This window comes from Stenella coeruleoalba (genome assembly GCF_951394435.1).
Source record: "Stenella coeruleoalba genome assembly, chromosome: 2".
In the NCBI taxonomy this organism is placed as follows: Eukaryota; Metazoa; Chordata; class Mammalia; order Artiodactyla; family Delphinidae; genus Stenella; species Stenella coeruleoalba.
Window position 1 is genome coordinate 66,272,765 of NC_137147.1, and position 12,566 is coordinate 66,285,330.

The 12,566-nt window shown below is 38.7% G+C and overlaps 2 protein-coding genes across 3 annotated transcripts in view; both read left to right on the top strand.

Moving 5' to 3' along the window:
* DTD2 (D-aminoacyl-tRNA deacylase 2) overlaps positions 1-12,566 on the top strand; it is a 42,124-nt gene that overhangs the window by 19,494 nt on the left and 10,064 nt on the right. The window contains exons 3-4 of one of the 2 annotated variants that reach the window (XR_013825198.1): positions 6,149-6,217; positions 8,876-8,961. Coding sequence is in view for 1 of the 2 variants with exons in the window: in XM_079906619.1 (XP_079762745.1) it covers positions 6,149-6,381 (233 nt within the window). In the remaining variant the exon portion in view is untranslated. Of the gene's footprint in view, positions 1-6,148; positions 6,415-8,875; positions 8,962-12,566 lie in introns of those variants that run through there. The other variant, XM_079906619.1, reaches the window with a different exon arrangement.
* Positions 11,804-12,566, top strand: part of HEATR5A (HEAT repeat containing 5A) — a 113,620-nt gene continuing 112,857 nt past the window's right edge. Inside the window, exon 1 of the mRNA XM_079906475.1 lies at positions 11,804-12,027. The gene's annotated coding sequence lies outside the window, so the exon portion shown is untranslated. The remainder of the gene's footprint in view (positions 12,028-12,566) is intronic.

Consider the following 12,566-nt stretch of genomic DNA (forward strand, 5'->3'; position numbering starts at 1 on the left):
TCTAGGTATATATCCAAAAGAACTGAAATCAGGGTCTCCAAGAGAGATTTGCACACCCTTGTTCATAGCAGCATTATTCGCAGTAGCCAGAGGTGGAAGCAGCCTAAACATCCATTGAAGAATGAATGAATAAACAAAATGTGGTATACACACACAGTGAAATATTATTCAGCCTTAAAAAGAAAGGAAATTCTTGGACTTCCCTGGTGGCACAGTGGTTAGGAATCCACCTGCCGATGCAGGGGACACAGGTTCGAGCCCTGGTCCGGGAAGATCCCACATACCATGGAGCAACCAAGCCCGTGTGCCACAACTACTGAGCCTTCACTCTAGAGCCCATGAGCCACAACTACTGAGTCTGCGTGCCACAACTACTGAAGCCCACGTGCCTTGAGCCCGTGCTCTGCAGCAAGAGAAGTCACTGCAATGAGAAGCCCATGCACCACAGCAAAGAGTAGCCCCCGCTCACCACAACTAGAGAGAGCCCGCTTGCAGCAACAAAGAGCCAACGCAGCCAAAAATATAAATAAATAAAAGAAATTTATTTAAAAAAAAGAAAGGAAATTCTATTACATGCTGCAAAATGGATAAACCTTGAGGACATTATGCTAAGTGAAACAAGCCAGCCACGAAAAGAAAACTTCTGTATGATTCTACTTATATGAGGTATCTAAAGTAGTCAGAGTCATAGAAACAGAAAGTAGGATTGTGGGTGCCAGGGGCTGGGGGCAGGGTAAATTGTTGTTGCATAAGGAGAGTTGTTGTTTAATGGCATAGAGTTTCAGTTGTGCAAAATGAAAAACTTCTAGAGATACAACAGTGTATGTAGAGTTACAACAATGTGAGTATACTTAAACTATTGAACTATACGCTTTTTAAAAAGTCACCAAAGTGGATGTCGTTGTCTAAGAGAGTGTGTAGAAAAGATGTCAAGAGAGAAACAGTAAGAAGCTAGTTATTTAAGAAATAGGCAGATTAAGAGATGCCATCAAGATGCTAGCTAACAAAGAGTGGGACGAGAAGAAGCAGAAAAAGTCTAAGCGAATGCTGACATGAAATCCAAGAGAAGGAAGAATTTCTATTTAGGTCGTGGTGAACAATAGCCAATCAAGTAGAGAAGTCAAATAGGATAAAACTTTTTATAAGCCATTTGGATTGACAATTAGGAGGTCACTATGAACAGGTTCCTTGGAATTTTGTAAGCCAAATGTCTTGAGGATTGAATGGGACTAAGAAAATATAGTAAATGCAGATGACTCAGGAAGTTGAGTATGAAGGAAATTGAAGAGTTGTAGTTTTGTGGGAAGGCAGTATTAAGGTTTATTTTTTAAGATGCAAAAAATCTGAGCATGTTTTTAGAGGAAGAGGAAGTAGAGAGAGAAATTGAAAAAAGAAGAGAGGTTTATGTAGTAAAATTATGGAACAAAATATACAGAAAGCGTAGACGGAGGAGTGCTTTTGGAAAACTGGAAAACTTTGGGTATCTCTGAGATAAGAGGAAAAGACTGCTGAGTATAGGATGAGAAGGAGAGCTCTAGTGGAATTCAGACATCATGACCTCTACTTTAGCTGTAAAACATAAGATGCGATCATCTGGGAGAGAGGAAGATGGCTTGGCGTAGTGACTGGAGGACAGTAGTGAATGTTTGACGTAGCCACTTTAGGAAATGGGTAAGTGAGCCAACTAGCTGAGGCTAGAAATCATAAATAATGCAACAAATTAGAAAACACAGTTACACAATTTTCTGGGCATTCCAAGAGTAGATTGGAAAAAGCAAATGGGTTGGGTTGATTCACATTCAGGGATTAGCAGAGGAGATGCAGTGTGTTAAGGTCATGGAGTGGAAGGAATTGGGAATGTTAGTAAGAAAATGGTTGAAACAACTGACCTCATAAACCAAACTGGCTAAGGAAAGGGAAAAAAAGAGTAAAATCAACTAGGAGTTTACAGACCAGATGAGAGAAGAGGTCGAGAAGACTAGTGCTTTTCAGAAGTTAGAAGGAGAATTTCTAAGAGGGAATAGGGGATGTGGAAAGATTAGAGACTGGTCGTAGTATGAGATCTCTGAGGTAGAGCTATTATGAGTGACAACAAAATCTAGAATGAGGCCATGGGAACGTGTAGCTGCAGTGGAGGATGTCAAGGAATTTAAAAGCTAGTACCCCATTTGGACAAGAAAGGTAACCCAGAATGGTATGACTCAGAAGAGCAGGAAATACCCATGACCCTGAGCCCAAATTTTTTAATCACTGTGGAAGTGTGATATGAAGGTCAGCAAAAGGCAGAGATGTGGATGGGGAAAGAGTGATGTATCAGGGGGATGTCAGAAGAGGAACAAAGAACTATATTCTGAAAACCACGAGAGAGCCAGAGAAATGTCAGCTCCATTTCCTGGTCTCGAAATAGGAATAATCTTCCCTTAAAGGGACCTTCATGGTCAGGAGGAAGTCGGGTTTCCATCATAGCAAAAAGATCAAAAGATTGTTAGGGAAAGGTTAACAATATAGGAAAGTTTATTAGCAACAGGATGGTATTTTATTTATTTATTTTTCAGGATGGTATTTTAGAAGATAAAGTGAGATTAGTGGGAGAAAGAGCAAGCTGAGTTGTGTAGGAAAGAGAGAGCAGAGGAAAGAAAAAGTGACTAGAGACTTATATGAGGGAGACAGGACACAGAAATACTGAAGATTGCAGGGAGGTGAGAGAAGAAATGTGAATGGAATTATAATGTTAATTTTTGGCTGACTCTTGTCGGAGATGAAGCAAAAGAAGTTGAGAGAGAGAGAGAAGGCATGTTAATACAACCAAAACACTAAGTATGCCTATATATTGTTTAGAAGAGAAAAGTAAAAGATGGTGACATAAAGGAAATGAAAACACTAAATTTTGGCTTCATATTGTTTAGGAGAGATGAAGAGAAATGGAGATTATATGGAAGTAATATCTAATATTAGTGCAGGCTCTGCTTTAAGTTTTAGATTTCAGGTTTAAACATTTTGTTCTGAGGAAAAGCATCTAGGCACCTTCTCCCACCCCGACTTTCTCCACCTATTTATCTTTCAGGACTGGAAATACATCGATTGCCTGATCTACAATGACCGTAATTCAGTTCCACTTCCCCACATTGGTCCAGCTTTCTTACTTGTTTGTTTATTTATTGATATATAATTCACATGCCATAAAATTTACCACTTTAAAGTGTCTAATTGAATGGTTTTTAGTATATTCACATGGTGGTGCAATATTGTTGTATTGTACAATATTGCAGTAAGGTTGTACATCACCATTATCTATTCCAGAACATTTTCCTCACTCTAAAAAGAAGTTTTATACTCATTAAAGTCACTCCGCATTTCCACTTTACCCCCAAATTCTATAAACCACTAAGTGACTTTGATCTCTGTGGATTTGCCTATTCTGGACAGTACATGTAAATGGAATCTTGCACTATTTGGCCTTTTGCGTACACCTTCTTTCATTCAGCATAATGTTTTCAAGGTTCATCCCATGTCCTTTGTAGCATGTATCAAAACTTCATTCCTTTTTATGACTAAATAATATTCCATTGCATAGATATACCACATTTGTTTACACATTTATCTAATCGGTAGACATTTGCATTGTTTCCTTTTTTGGCTTTTATGAATTATGAATAATGCTTCTGTAAACATTCGAGTACAATTTTTTTGTGTGGATGTATGTTTTCAATTGTCTTGCATATATACCAAGAGTGAATTGCTGGATCATATGGTGACTCTATGTTTAACTTTTTGAAAAACTGCCAAACTGTTTTCCAAAGCAGCTGTATCATTTTACGTTCCTACTGGTAATGTATGGGGGTTCCAATTCTTCCACTTTATCACCAACACCTGTTATTTTCCATTTTAAAAAATTTTAGCCATCCTAGTGCCTGTGAAATGGTATGTCATAGTTTTGATTTGCATTTCCCTAATGACCAATGTTGAACATATTTTCATGTGCTCATTCTCCTTGTGTATCTTCTCTGGAGAGATGTCCATTCAAATTATTTGCCCATTTTTTAATTGGGTTATTTGTCTTTTCATTGTTAATTATAAAAGTTCTTTATATGTTATAGATACTTGACCCTTATCAGTAAATGATTGCAAATATTTCCTCCCATTTTATGAGCCGTCTTTTTATTTTCTTGATAATGTCCTTTGAATAACAAAAGTTTAAAATTTTGATGAAGTCCAATCTATTTATTTCTTTGGTTGCTTGTGCTTTAGGTGTCATATCTAGGAACCTGGCATATTCATAGATAGCTCCCCTTTGACTCTCAAAAGTGTCCCAGGGCTTCCCTGGTGGCGCAGTGGTTGAGAGTCCGTCTGCCGATGCAGGGGACACGGGTTCGTGCCCTAGTCCGGGAGGATCCCACATGCCACGGAGCGGCTGGGCCCGTGAGCCATGGCCGCTGAGCCTGCGCGTCCGGAGCCTGTACTCCACAACGGGAGAGGCCACAGCAGTGAGAGGCCCGCGTACCACAAAATAAAAGTGTCCCAGTAGACAATAAATTATATGGGCAACGTACTAATAACAGTCTCAGGGATAGTTAATTAGAAGCCCCTGGGCAGGTGGATGAGTAAATACTCACTTATTTTACCCTTACTTCACCATAGCCAGTGTTAGCATTTGGCTTCTCTAAAGAAGATCTGCCAGCAGTTGTAGTTGCCATTTTGCATAGTTATTCATCAAATTTACGTTGAGCAACTACTATGTATCAAGTACCTTTCCAAAGGGGGAAAATTACACCTGGAAATCGCAAAAACAAATCTTTAAAAAAATGCTTGCTTTTTTTTTTTTTGGTAAAAGTAATAAACACAATTACAGATAATGAAAAGATTAAAAAGCCTGTATGCTCATTGCTCAAATATCATTATTTCATTTTTATTTATTCCCTTATAATCTTTGTTTATAAAACACTGATATTTTAGCATTGTTCAGTTATAAAGGGATTTTATATTTGGCTTTTTAAAAACAATATTTTATCATAATACTTAAGACAAAGTGTTTTTTTTTTAATTTAGATCTCAGGGAGCATAAGTGAGAGGAAGCAGACAAAAGGAGAAAAGGTGTAAGTCAATAAAACATTATTAAGATGAGCAAGTATGGTCTATAAATGGATTTGTGCTCTGGTCTGTGAACGCCTGTAAGTTAACAAATTGAGTTCGAGAGAGTATGTAATTCTATTCCATATTATTAACATTTTTCTTTTTCTTTCTGATCTGTGACTCTGGCTCCACTGATTATCTTAACTATATTATATGGTTAATTTAATTTCTAGCTATTGTTCATAGTGGTCAGTTAAATATTCGCATCTAGATAAGGTTCTCTATTCTAAGTTTATAGCTAAACAAGAAGTTTGCCATATAAACTAATTTTTATTAGAATTTCCTTCAAGAATATTGTGTCCCAAAGAAGTTATAATAGATCTGTCTTCATAAACACAGTAACTGATAAGAATTTCCATAGGTATTTTTTATAATATTGTATATAGTTTTTCCTCATGTATGATAATTCAGCAAGAATACTATTTATCAACTAGTTAGAGTTCTTCCCTTTTACTGGGTAAATTCAATTTCTTGAGCTAGACAAATAATCTTATTATGAATTTTACAACAAATTATTTGAATCATCACATTATCTCATGTGGTTATTATTCAAAGGCATTTAATTTTTGAGTGGACGCTCATCCATCATAAGTTTTTACATTCAAATGTCTGCAATTGGTGAATAAGGTTTTGGTGGGATATCTTATATGCTACTTATAAAGGATGAAACATTCCTAAATTAAAGCACTAAATTATTCTCTTAAATTGCCTGTCTACAGGTAAACAGTGTACTTGCCTAAAGAGCTTGCAGCTGAAATTAAGTGTTTGTGTAATATGCTTCTTCAGTCCTAGCTCTGGCTTGACCTATCCCATTCCTTAGGTTTTGGCTCATGTTTAGAACCGAGCCACTAATGTCATTGAATTTTGCTCCTTCACCTTGATAAACTCTATGATTCATTTGGCTTATGATGGTGTTTCCTGTGGTTCCCATCAGGAACTTCCTGGCAGGGAAAAATTGACAAGCTGACTGAGAAGTCTTCTCATTCCTCTCAGCCCCACTTTTATTGATTCCCCACAGACACCTCCTTCCCCCTTCCTGGAGTCAGCTTTGGATCCCATCATCCAGAGCCTTCTCTCCCTGACCACGGTAAGTTTGTTGATGCCCATTACTCCCCCTTACCACCGAAACCTTCCTGTCCTGTTGTTCACTTCTTCATGGTCACAATTTGCCCTGTCTTCCAAGGTGAAAACTGTATTAAAGAAGGAGTCAGAAGAGATCTCCAGGATTTTTTCTCCCATCTCTGGTTATAGCATTCAACATTGACTTCCTAAAGTCTCTTTCCTTGTCTTTCTTTTATGAAAGCCAGAGGAATGATTCTAACCATGAGATTTTATTTTTTTATTTATTTATTTATTTATGGCCACGCCCTTGCAGCTTGTGGGATCTCACTTCCCCAACCAGGGATTGAACCTGCGCCCTCAGCAGTGAAAGCGCAGAGTCCAGGGACTTCCCTGGTGGCACAGTGGTTAAGACTCCGTGCTCCCAATGCAGGGGACCTGGGTTTGATCCCTGGTCAGGGAACTAGATTCCACATGCATGCCGCAGCTAAGAGTTCACATGTCACAACTAAGGAGCCCACATGCTGCAACTAAGGAGCCTGGGAGCTGCAACTAAGGAGCCTGCCTGCTGCAATGAAGACCCAGCACAACCAAATAAATAAATATTTAAAAAAGAAACAAAAACGCAGAGTTCTAACCACTGGACCACCAGGTAAGTGCCTAGCCATGAGATTTTAAAGGCAGATATGAAGGAAGAGCGGTATCATAGCAAACTACAGAACCATTTTAGGTCCTCTTCACTCCTTGCCAATTACTCGTCCCTACAGGCAGGAGACAGCAGTTTTTCCCCCAGCCCTCAGGTCCATGTGATTGAGTGTTAGCAATGTCGTACCCAGGAACTGATGTTTATATGGCCAATGGTAATAAAATTAGTATGAATACAAATTTGATGTGCCATATGCATAGGACTTTGCTTGACATATGAGTAACAGTTCAAAGAAAACCAAATAAATGAAAATAATTTCATGGAGGTAGTAGGATTATGTCTTTGTTTCCCTGAGTTTAAAAAAAGATTGTGTTTTCAAGTTGATGTTAATAATAATATTTAAAAATAAATATGTGACCACATACCTAAAAAAGAAAGACTTTTAAAGGTATTTAACATATTTTATACAGTTTTTAATATATGTGGTACTATGATACTATGGAAAAGATATCAGACAAGGGTTCAGAAGGCCTGGTTTTAAAATCTTACTTCTGGAATTTTGTTCCAAACATGGACAAACTAGTTACCTATTCTGGGATTTGGTTTCTGTTTCTTTCAAATAATAACTACTCTATTTACCCTGAAGGGATTTTTGTAAGAATAACAATAGAATCTTTGAATTTTAAAACTGAGATCTTAGCGATCCTCTAGTACAACATGCTCATGTTCCAGAGGAGGAAATTGAGGCCCAAAGACGTTAATTGATTTGCTTATAAAATACATGATAGCAACTTTGGAACAAAATCATAAAGTTTATGCACATGTAAAACACTGTATTTCTTAATCTGATCAGAGAATGAGAAGTTGGAAGGGATGTTAGGGGTCCTAGTCAAGTATGAACATAATTGCAGTCGATTCTTGTGTAAAGTATCATCAAATATGTAGTTACAGATCGACCTTTGCTCAGTATTCCTCCTTAGAAGCACCAGCCCTGAATTTAACTGCTTCTTTCCAGGTTAGATTGTCTACTACTACTTACTTACCCTCATGCATCAAGGTCTGTGCTATGTTGTAAGTACTTCTTGGCTGAATTTTTATAGTGGTAGTTTGCCTACTGAAGAAAATCCTGCCCGTGGCCAAAAGTTCTTAATGGAAATTTAGTGCTAAAAGCTGTCATATACTACAGCAAGCTCAGCAGTACATTGACAAATAATGCTTGATAGACCAAAAAGTAGAAAGCTGTATCACAAAAGGCCAGCAGATCTTTTGTTGGAGTGAGGGCTATCAGTGTCCTTTCAGGCTTAAGATCACACTGAAATCGACAGAGTGGAAGCTGTACCCAGCCCATGAGTTTTGTGACATGAGCTTTCCACATGTACACTCCAGTCTCCTCGATGGCTTCATCAACATTGAGCAAAGTCTGCTCCCAGGAGCACTAGTTCTAAAAGATATTAGTGTGCATTCCTTTTTTTTTTTAAAGATATTATATTCCATTGTCAAATAAGCTTGGGAAACACTGCTTGAAATGCAGCCTACTAATATGCCTAATGACTCTTTAAGAAACGGCTATAAAATGTTAACATATAGTGTTTCTCAAATTTATTTAAGAATGCCTTTTTAAAGGAACAACTGTTAACATCTTGAGGAGTGCAATCTAGAGCAAGACCATAGAGCTACATGGGTATACGAGAGTCCCATTTGTTCTACTATCATTGAATTTTATAATCTCAGGGGTAAAAGGAATCTTAAAGGGAATATATCATCTTCAGTTTCCCAAATGTATAGTGGTTGGAACCTAGAGTTGTATCAGGTGGGTTTGAACAGTAAATTAAAGTGAGATATCACATAGCCAGTCAAATGGGTAACTACTGGTTTACTTCATCATTTTTACATACACCATTAATTACCAACAATTCTACTTCTAAGATTGCTTCATTTATTGGTGGGGAAAATTATTCCTTTATAGAAAGCCAAGAAGATGTAGTATGATGCATTACAGGATAAATAGAAAGTATGTAAAATTCTCCATTCCTTCAACAGATATCTGATGAGTGCCTTCTGTGTGCCCAACAGTGACACCAAGTGTATTGACAAAAGCTGAAGTAAGTTGGGAGTAGAGAGATAAGGTAAGTGCCTAATAATGCTGGCTATCATTTCACAATGGGCAACATGCCAGTTATTTTGATTATATTTTGAATCTTCAGCACACCTCAGAGAGGGAGATATTATTCTCATTTTAAAGTGGGGAAACTGGGCTTCCCTGGTGGCCTAGTGGTTGAATCCTCCTGCCAATGCAGGGGACACAGGTTCGAGCCCTGTGCCGGAGCAACTAAGATCCCACATGCCGCGGAGCAGCTAAGCCCACGCACCACAACTACTGAGCCTGCGCTCTAGAGCCCACGCACCACAACTACTGAAGCCCGCGCGCCTAGAGACCATGCTCTGCAACAAGGGAAGCCACCGCAGTGAGAAGCCCGCGCACCACAACAAAGAGTAGCCCCCGCTCGCCGAAACTAGAGAAAGCCTGTGCACAGCAACGAAGACCCAACACAGCCAAAAATAAAAATAAATAAAATACTAATAAAATAATTTTTTTAAATTAAAAAAATAATAAAGTGAGGAAACTGAGATATGAAGCAGTTTTCTCTAGGTCAAGCCTACTAAGTGGTGGAATTAGGATTTGAACACAAGTCTCCAGATTTGAAAGCTGTGTTCTTTCCATTAATTATATTACAGCTTCTTCTTTATTGTGACTTAAAATCTCAATTTGAGATTGAACAAAGTATAATAGTAGTTGAGAGGTGAAACATTTCCACCTGGTTAAAATTAAACTGGTTGTTCCTCAGAGTTCTGTCCTTGTCATTTTCTCTCTTTATTTTTTCTCTTTCATTGTATTAGCTGTCCACTCCATGTAGAAACGTTTTGAATCTAGTGCTCTTGTTCTGAACCCTTTCCTAAGCTGTAGTCCTCCATTTCTCCTTGGATGCTCTACTGTCACTTCAAATGTGATGTGTTGACAATTAAACTTATTATTTCCTCCTAAGTTAATTCGCTTAGTCACTTGGGCTCAAAGTTTGGAGCCATCTTTGAATCCCTTGTAAAATTAATGGTTGGACTCAATGATACATAATATCCCTTCCAGCTCTAAAATTCTAGTGTTGTTATTCTTGTACCACATACTCAGTCAAAATGAATCACTTTCTCTGCTTTGGCCAAGAACAAATAATTTTGCGCTCAAATTATTTTCCAGAGTTATTTCAGAATCTTACAGAGTATATCCTACTCATCCATTCTTATGCATTCTTCAAAGCCCATTTTAAATGCCATCTCTTTCTATAAACCTTTCATGAGCCTCCCAACTGGACTTCACAGCATTTGCTCTCTCCTTCAGGATCTGGAATATCTTTGTATCTTTCTCAGCATAGTTTACAGTACCCTACACACACACACACACACACACACACACTCTCTCTCTCTCTCTCTCTCTCTCTCTCTCTCTCTCTCTCTCTCTCTCTCTCTCTCTCGTGGGATAAGGAGGGTGCCTAGAGGGATGCTTGGCAAGGGATGGAGCCTGAGCAGGGTGGAGAGGGCTTACAGACAGGGCATGGGCACAGGGTTTGGGAGCAGGGATAAGGAAAGAGAAGGAGGGGCTTGTGGGGGCTAATTTTGGGGTTTCAGAACCTTAGTGGGATAAGGGCAGCATCCTCCAAAGGGAGAGATGGCAGCAATGGGTGATTGCTTAAATATAGGAGAGGTGTTCAAACAAGTAAATATCTCAAAGATAATAGGATCCATCATTCTCTCTGTAGGAGAAAGGAGTTACAAATGTGGACGGGAAGAAACTAGAATAAACTGTTTGATGCTGGATTGGAGGTTTTACTGTGAACATGTGGTTTTTCAACATACATAGTTAAAGAAATCTAGCTATAAATGTGTATATGTGTGAGTATACATATATAGATGCACTGTATATGTGTATGAATGTACAAATATTCCTTAGCTACAAACCCTAAGACAGCCTGAACAGTGATACCTCAGTAGTAGTGAGCATGCCTCATGCTTCTAAATTCCATTCTTGGGGATGTTCCTGGTGGCTCAGTGGTTAAGAATTAGCCTGCCAATTCAGGGGACATGGGTTCGAGCCCTGGTCTGGGAAGATCCCACGTGCTGCAGAGCAACAAAGCCCATGCACCACAACTACTGAGCCTGCGCTCTAGAGCCTGCGAGCCACAACTACTGACCCCGTGTGCCACAACTACTGAAGCCTGCGTGCCTAGAGCCTGTGTTCCGCAACAAGAGAAGCCACCGCAATGAGAAGCCCGTGCACCGCAATGAAGAGTAGCCCCCGCTCGCCACAACTAGAGAAAGCCCGTGCGCAGCAACGAAGACCCAATGCAGCCAAACATAAATAAATAAATAAACAAACAAACTAACTAAATACCATTCTCCACTCAAAGGAACCAGGACTCCTGGATAAATGGCTGCATCCAGGTGCCAGAAAGTAAAGGAGTACTCAAAGAATGATGGAGGTGTGTCAAAAGGGCACAGAATAGTAAAATGTTAATGAATAATATGGATGGTGGGATATATGTTATATAAAACTCTTTCCAGTTTTCTGTATTTAAAAAATGTTTTACAATAATACATTGTGAAAGGATTTAAAACACACAAAGACACAGAAGCCAGCATGAATGGGTGAATCCCACTGACCAAAGTTGGGACAATTTGAACTCCAAAATAAACAATGATAAATTATAACACATTTAATAAAATAGGAAACTCTGAATTCATACTGATAGAAATAAATTAATTGAAAGTTTGATGAGAAACAAAAAAATGTACATAGTTTCAAAGAATTTCCCCCACAAAATACTTCCTAATTACAAAGAGGAAAAAAGTAACTACTGGAGAAGCCTGGCAGACACTACCTTATTGAAATAAACACCCGTAATCAGACATTAAAATCATGTGCCACCTCACAGGACGCAATGAGAACAGAGCATCACTTCTCTGAGAGTCCTATCAAAGACATCTACCCTGAATCTAATCATGAGTAAGCATCAGACAGATGCAAAGTGAAGGCCATTCTGTAGAGTAATTGGCCAGGAATCTTCACAAGTATCAAGGATATGAAAGTCAAAGAAAGACCAAGGAAGTGTTCCAGATTGAAGGTGACTAAAGATACGTGACAAGTAAGTACAGTGCTTGATCCTGAACTGAATCCTTTCATCATAAAGAGCATTATTGGGACAACTGGCAAAATGTAATGTATCACATAAAGATTTTGATTTTGATAGTTATATTGTGATTATGTAATAGAGGTGCTTATTAGTAGAACTACACACTAAAGTATTTAGGGACAATGTGGCATTGTGTCAGCAACTTAGATCACAAATGGTTCAGGAAAGAAAAGTGTTTTCTGTACTATACTTGCAACATTTCTGTAAGCTTGTGCTTGTTTCAAAATAAAAATTGAAAAATTACGTTCAAAATGCTGAGTATACTAGAAAAACGCACTTGACTTGGGGCCAAGAGGTTGTTAATCCCAGTTCCGCCAGTGACTGGGTGTGTGACCTTGAGCAAGCTACTTTACGTCAGGCCCCAGAGTTTCGGGCTGTAGGACACAAGGCTCTCTAAGGCCCCTTCCCAGTCTAGCATTCCACCACCTACACCCACGGCACTCCCTGCCTGAATTTCTACAGTCTCCAGTTGTGTCTTAGACTTAAGATGC